Source organism: Apium graveolens, chromosome 11 (genome assembly GCF_009905375.1).
Source record: "Apium graveolens cultivar Ventura chromosome 11, ASM990537v1, whole genome shotgun sequence".
In the NCBI taxonomy this organism is placed as follows: domain Eukaryota; kingdom Viridiplantae; phylum Streptophyta; class Magnoliopsida; order Apiales; family Apiaceae; genus Apium; species Apium graveolens.
Window position 1 is genome coordinate 3,312,877 of NC_133657.1, and position 7,489 is coordinate 3,320,365.

At 33.8% G+C, this 7,489-nt stretch overlaps 1 protein-coding gene across 1 annotated transcript; it reads left to right on the plus strand.

Annotated features, from left to right (window-relative positions):
- Window positions 1-6,650: 6,650 nt before the first annotated feature.
- Window positions 6,651-7,225, plus strand: LOC141695272 (uncharacterized). The gene is made up of 2 exons (XM_074499531.1): window positions 6,651-6,890; window positions 7,004-7,225. Exons 1-2 carry the CDS (start codon window positions 6,651-6,653, stop codon window positions 7,223-7,225), a joined length of 462 nt encoding a protein of 153 aa, XP_074355632.1.
- The last annotated feature ends 264 nt before the right edge of the window (window positions 7,226-7,489 follow it).

Consider the following 7,489-nt stretch of genomic DNA (forward strand, 5'->3'; position numbering starts at 1 on the left):
CCACAAATGCCCTGTAGGTCGTATACTCCACTGAGTAGCCATGGAAAATATCCTATCTAGTCTTAGCTGTAAATTCCAAGATCCTCAAAAAACTGAAAACATTTAATTGTTTGCTTCTGCAGAACATTCTCTCTAAACACTTTCAGGTTATCCAGTGTTTGCTTCTATTGGCCATTAACTCATTAGTGGTCTTCATGTATACATCCTGATCAAGGCTTGATCTTACTTGTTGCAAACTGTTTTGACTGCTCCAGCCCTTTGGTATTTAGAAAGTCTTGATTAGCTTGATATTTCCCTTGTAGATTTAATCAAGTTCTGATTCTTCCTTTGTACCACTCCATTCTGACACGGAGTTCCTAGTGCTGAATATGTCTCAAAATATTCTTCACGTTACAGATATTAATCAGAACTGCTTCTTGAATTCAGTCCCATTATCTGACCACAAGATCATTTCTGTTACAGTTGCTTCCATCTTGATCTTCTTTGATGTGATCAATCACCATCTATGATGTCTTGTCTTGAGAACGCACAAACAACAACTTTGTTTAATAAGAGTAGTCAACCACCATCACTAAGGTATATCTCTAATTTGATGTGATATTGTCTTTGACTTCCCTTTTTGACATGCCTCACATTTATCATCTTCTGAATTCCAGATGAGACAGTCCTCTCACTAACCCCTTTTCGCAAAAGAGTTCCTTGTGTTAATGTTCAAGGGTGAGAGCTTCTAACTTACTCTTAATCAGAGCAAGCTTCTCAATCTTCCTGCTTCAGATGAGACACTAATCCTTCATTGAATTGACATTTTTGTCCTTTGATGCAGAACTGTCTGATAAGAGAATTTGTGCCTTGATTCTCCAACAAGAAGTTGCTTCAATTGTTATCAGTGACTCCAATTTTTGAATCCATGATGACATCCCTTTTTTGCATATCTTGTCCCGTAATGAAAACCTTTGTTGTCATCTCCAAAGATTACTGACAGAATAGCTTTTGTTAATCACATTTGATTGTGAGGCTCTTTCTTTGATCATATGCCTTGAGTATGAATTACCAGGAATACATATGAATCAATTAACCTGTTATGTCCTGCACTCACAAATGGATTAACAGTTCTTGGTACCCAACTTATCAGTTTGGGTCCAGATGGATTAGAGATATTATTATAAACAGAGATAACAATAGCTGCAACCTTATCATGCTAATTCTTATCTTTGACTGACCATTTTCTCCATTTTAATACCCTTGACATATTTGTCTTAGGCTAGGGGATAAATGGTTCCAACCTTACATAAGGAGGACTAGCAGTCTTTGCCCTATTGTGATCCTAAACATGCTTCTTCTATAATTAATGCAAGTACTAAAAGATGCATTCATGGCATAAAGGTAATCAAGCATTGTATTAAAAATACATGGCATTCATTCAGAAATATTACACATAAGAATTAAGCAAGACAGGTTTGATATGGAACAAACAGAATTAACAAATGAATCACTAATTCTATCTAGTCCAATCTTGTTGATGTATCTCATCTAGCTATCTCAATCCAATTATAAAGTAATACATCTAAATAAACAATTCAGATCAGATGAATAAATCACATTGTAATAGGATACAGAGCGTAAGCATAAACAAAGGTCTTATATGCTGGAAAATATATATCTCACTAAAGCAATAAATCATGTTCAACAAATATTCAAACACATATATAAGATCATCTAAAGTAACATGCACAAGTTAAACATCAATCCTAGTTACCAGAAAAATAATCTAGTGAACTAGTTCAGCATTATCTATGTGTGATGCTATCATGCTTGTGCCAGTGTTAAACATTTAAATACTATGATCTTATCATGCATTAAATATTGAGAGCAAAGTATTGCAGTGGTTCAAGAATTTGAAACCTGAGATATGTGAGTTGGACCATCTTCAGAGATTGCTATGAAAGCAAGATATTCAAGATTCTTGTCATCTGATCCATCTCATCTCTTTCCCGTGCACTATAAGTTTTGACGGGCTGCTTCCCTAAGAAAATATTCCACCTTTGTCTCAACTCTTCAACTGAATCCCTACTCATCCTTATTTGTCAAGCTTCTTGTTCTGTTGTAGCAAAACCCCTGATAGTTATTTGATACATATTTCTTGTCAAACCTGTAGCTATCAATTTTTGTATCTGTCCCATTCTCAGTCTTGTGATCACCCCTTGAATTGAATCTGTAAGAATCTCTGCTTCGGAATAGATAGGCTTGATCCTTGGATATAGCTTATGTACTCCTTGTCAATTTGATTCAACTAAACTTCCCTGACAAGTGAAACACTGCCCTGACATCCAGTCCCTCAAGCACTTCTACCTGAGCTCCTTCTGATTCAGCTATCAGTAACTCTTACATTCTGTCCCGAGGTTCCAACTTTAATGTCTGTAACTGAGATATTTGTTTGTCTCCACTATTCTCTCTGACCTCCACAATTCCTCCCTGTATGATCTCATTGATTCCCGGATAAATATAGCATTGGTACAAATCACTGTGTGACTGTATAATCTGGAATCATAGAAAAAGCCCGGAGAAATCCTGAGTCTACCAATACCTTGAGTACCCTTAATTTAATATTTAAGAAAAATTTAAATTTCCAATATTTTTAATTTTCTTAGAAAATAAATTAATCAAAAATAAATATTTACGTAAAATCTAATTTTTAAGAATTTCGAATTTTCTTAAAAATTAAATAAAATGTAAATTATTATTTAAGAAAAATTTAAATTTAAGAATTTAAAATTTATGGAAAAATAAATGAATCAGAAATAATAATTAATGGGGTTAAAGAAATGTTTAGGTCGACCCAATCTTCTACAGCTAATTACAGATCGCAATAAAATTTCTTTTTCCAAAAAGAATTCCGTCAAAACTCTGTGGCGACCTCGTTTATGGCGACTGTAGAGTGCAGATTTTCTACTTTTCTGTGGCGACAAACGGCTGCGGCGATATCTGCGTACTTGGTTAATCTGTATGGCGACTCACCTCTTATGTCTGCAGATGCGTTGTATGGCGACAAGACATACTGTATTGACTCGCAACTGAGATGAGATTCCCGCGTGTGTTCCACAATCACATCCAGCTGTAAACCGCGCGTGTGCTAAAAGATTCCTCGCGCGTTTCCTGACTCTCCGCGCGTGATGCTCCCGTTGCGCGCGTGAATATGCAGAAACTGGAAGCCCTCATCCACGCGTGTCTTCACGATGTCCATTTGCGCGTGCTGGCTTCCAACCATTTCTGCGAAGTGAATATCCAAACCAAGCCAACACTTGAATTTACAGAGATCAACATGTACGCCTTTTAACCGAGAATTGGCAGCTAAAAACTAAGTCTGGAAAACTGGTAGAATACACCCGAAAGAAATAGAAGTAAAAATAAATTTAAATTAAAAACTTTTATTTACTAAAATTAAATAGTAAATTAATTTAGTTAAATTTATAGAATAAATTTATTTAAATTAAGTTCATAATAAACTTATTTAAATTAAATTTATAAAATAAATTCTCTAAATCCAATTTACCAAATAAATTTATGTAAATGAAAAATTAATAAAATAAATTATTTTTAAGGATCCTGATTTGTGTATCAATCAATAGGCTCTGATACCAATTGTTAGGTCCCGAATTATCGTAGAAGGGGGGGTTGAATACGATAATCACTAAATTAAAAATTCTTTCGAATCTTTAGCGGATAAAATATTTAGTGCTCGGTTAGTGGTTTCGTGTTCTTGAGAGGAATAGTGTTTGGAACGATAAAAACGAGGAACACAAGATATTCGGGGAAATATATATTCGTATATAAATCATCGAGGGGTGTTGCTACACTCCGGTAAATAAATTAACCGGGCACAATCTAAGAACAACAAAGTTTCTAACTACTAAAAAGATTTACAAATCAAATCCTATACAATAATCTAGCTTTTGTTTGTACTAGGATTTAATTACCGGGTAACGATTATAATGCCCCTAAGAATATACAAGAGTTAAATCGGGTATTATAACGTTACTCCGGTGAGAAGTTAAACGGATATTTAAGGTGCCAGAGCTTCTCTGTAAATCTCCACTTCTTATTTTATCAGCTCTCTTTTTGTTGGAGAAGATGATAAACAGAACTATATCAGATCTGCTGCAAAGTGTAGACTTTATACACAATAAAATTGTGTGGCTGAGAATTGAGTACTCTGTGTGGCGTCAGCTTTTCTCTGTGGCGACAAGGGGGCACAGCTCTGCTTTGTGGCGACAGCTACTAGTACATGCAAAATTGATTATTATTAATCTAACACCCCTGTGGCGACCACAGGGGTTACTAGCAAATATTATAAACTACAAACAACCTGTGTGGCGACAGGTAAACACAAAACAAACAAACAAACTTGTTAGTTTGTTATTTTAATTCTTTTGCTTTTTCCTTTTTCTTTCTTTCTTTTTCTTTTATTTTATTTTCTTTCTTTTTGATTTCTTTTTCTTTTTCTTTTTCTCTTTTTTTTGTTTCTTTTCTTTTTCTCTTTTCTCTCTTCTTTTTTTTGTTTCTTTTCTTTTTAAGTTTAAATTGTAATTAAATTAATTTATAAAATAAACTTAAATATAACTTATATAAATAAACTAATTTAGATTTATAAAATAAACTTATTTGAAGTTTATAAGATAAATCATTTTAAATTTATTAAATAAATTATATTAAAGTCCATTAAATAATTTATTTAATTTAACAATTAAACTTTGAGCTTCACCAGTCCCCTGAGCTGTTTAGCTGTATACCCCGCGCACCTCTTCTCGTACTTTAACATATAAACGTTCAATCCAAGTAGGTTCCTCAACTTAACAATTCTTCTATAATAATACCCAGATTCCTTTCACGAGCTGTTGACGCCTGGTGCAACTGGTCTGGTTCACAGACGACTAACCCCGATTCAGGTCTTCGTATTATAGCCTTGATTACATTGTTAAGCTTGCCTCAACTTTATTGCTTCGAACACTGACTGTCAATAAATAACTGTACTTTCACTGGAATCCTTTCTGGTACTTTAGACAACGTCTTCATTAACCTCTGTCTATACCATGTCTTCAATTCTTCATATTCCTATGCTTCGAACACTGTCTATCTTCAATCAATGCCAATACACTGAAATCTTCCGGTAGCACTTGTATACTGAATCTTCAATATTTCTGAAACCCTGCAAGTCTTTAACCTTTGTTCTTCACTGAGGCATGATCATATTAATGAACTTCTTTCAGTGACCTGTAGACAGACTTCAAGCTTTCTTCTAATCTTCTGATTCTTTGTATTTATCTTGTCTTCATTCTTCCTGATTTCTTGTGTAGACGTAGTATTATTAACATGTCATGTTCTAGTGTTGTTATTGTGTTGAGTTATCACGTAACTATTCATACAACTACATAGTCTCACCAACAGTTTCTCTAACAGTCTTTGATAATGATGAGGGCTAGGCAGAGAGTCTCATTTTCCTGGAATAAGCTCCAAATGCAGGTCCACTGAGAGTCTAAGAGGTGTGAAATTTTGTAAGTTGTATTCCTTGTGAAGATCTTTAATGTATTTTTGTTGGGAGACAAAGAATCTAACCCTGGACCCAAAGGGTATTTGACAATTCCTAGATCTTTCATAGGGAACACCTCTGATAAAATTGATTTCAAGTCATTGATAGAGTTTTGGCAGTTCCTAACAATAAGCAAGTCATCCATATAGACCAGTATTAAAGAGATTTTGTCTGAGTATATCTTAGAGAATAAGCTAAAATTAGCCTTTGATTAAAGAAACTTGTCAACTGTGTGACCGACAACTTATGAAACCATGACATGGGGGATTGTTTGAGACCATATAAGGATTCCTGAAGCTTGTACACAAAATTTGTAGGTTAATGCTCCCCCTGATATTGAATAATCCTGTAACCATAGCCCGTACATCCCTTTGGAAGCTTCATTTATATTGTTTCTTTAAGATCACCATGTTGAAATACATTTGTGATATCCATCTGATTTTCTTTCCAATCATTCATGGTAGTGATAATTAATATTACTCTAACTGTAGTCATTTTGGCCACAGGGGAAAAGGTTTCCCATAAATCAACTTTATAAATCTGCTTGCAGCCCTGAATTACCAGCCTTGATTTATACCTTTCAATGGTACCATTTATATTATGTTTAGTTTTGAAAAGCCATTTTCAACTAATGGCCTTCTTCCCTGCAAGTAGAGTAGCTACTTCACATGCCTTATTGCTTTCAAGTGCTTCTAGTTCTATATTCATTACGGCAAGGTCCATGGTGAAATTTTTCATATCGGTTGATTGTTTTTAGTAGTACTTCATCAAAAATTCTAATTTTAATATGCTAGAATCCTAATTTTGTTCATCTTTCTTGATTATAACAACAATTTACTTAATCACATGATTGTGATTGTATTTTCTTCTTAATTGAATATCTTGTTTGATTAACTTTGATTCATCTCTGTTTTTATCTTCGATTAAACTCTAATATTTTAATTTTCTTCGATTGAAATTGCTGATAATCCATCGACGAGTAATAATCTTCAAAATACTGCGATCAAGTAACAAAGATCCTTACCTTTTCTCTTCCGGTAATAATTCCAGACAACAACTGGGTACTATGCTGCTTAATGGCGATAATTTCATTAACTGGAGTCGTGGTGTGAAAATGGCTTTAGGAGCGAAGAATAAGCTTGGTTTTATCGATGGATCTTTGATTGCACCTAATTCTACATTTTCAGATTTTAAACAATGGACTCAAACTGATTATATGATACTTTTTTGGATTACTTTATCTATGGAACCAGTAATTGTTAATAGCTTTATATCTACTGCATCTGCTAGAGAATTGTGGATTGATGTATGTGACCATTTTGGTAAATCCAATGCTCCTTGCTATACGAACTTCTTACGAGTCTTAGTCCAGTTGAGCAATAAAATTTATCTATTGCTGAATATTATGAAAAACTCAAGATTGTATGTGACAAACTTAATCTTCTTGAAGGACAACTTGATTATAGTGGTGGTGCACTTGCTAAATGTATTTGTAATTTGTTTAAGAAGGTTATTGAACCTACTAAAACTAAGAAGCTTATACAATTTGGTCTAAATAAGAACTTTGATAATGTAAGAACAAATATGTTGACTATGGAACCCTTGCCTACTGTCTTGAAGGCATATCATATTATTCAATAAATTGAGAAGCAACAACATCCCAATATGTCCTTTACTAAACCTTAATATATTAGTGCACTTTAGAGTAAAAAAAATTCTACTTATCCCCTTACATCTGCATATCCATATGCATTAAGAAGTATGACACTGAAAAATGATTCTAAAAGAAACAAATGGGAATTTTTGTGTGATCATTGTAAGAGGAAGATTCATTTTGTTCATCAATGCTGCAATTTGGTTGCAGTGCCATATTGATATGTTAATCTCAAAGGGAAACATAATTCT

Bases quoted from the DNA above. Each gene is read 5' to 3' on its own strand.
- LOC141695272 (XM_074499531.1), top strand. From the start codon at position 6,651: ATGCTGCTTAATGGCGATAATTTCATTAACTGGAGTCGTGGTGTGAAA. The intron at 6,891-7,003 runs GTATGTGACCAT...GAAAAACTCAAG, and splicing joins CTAGAGAATTGTGGATTGAT to ATTGTATGTGACAAACTTAA.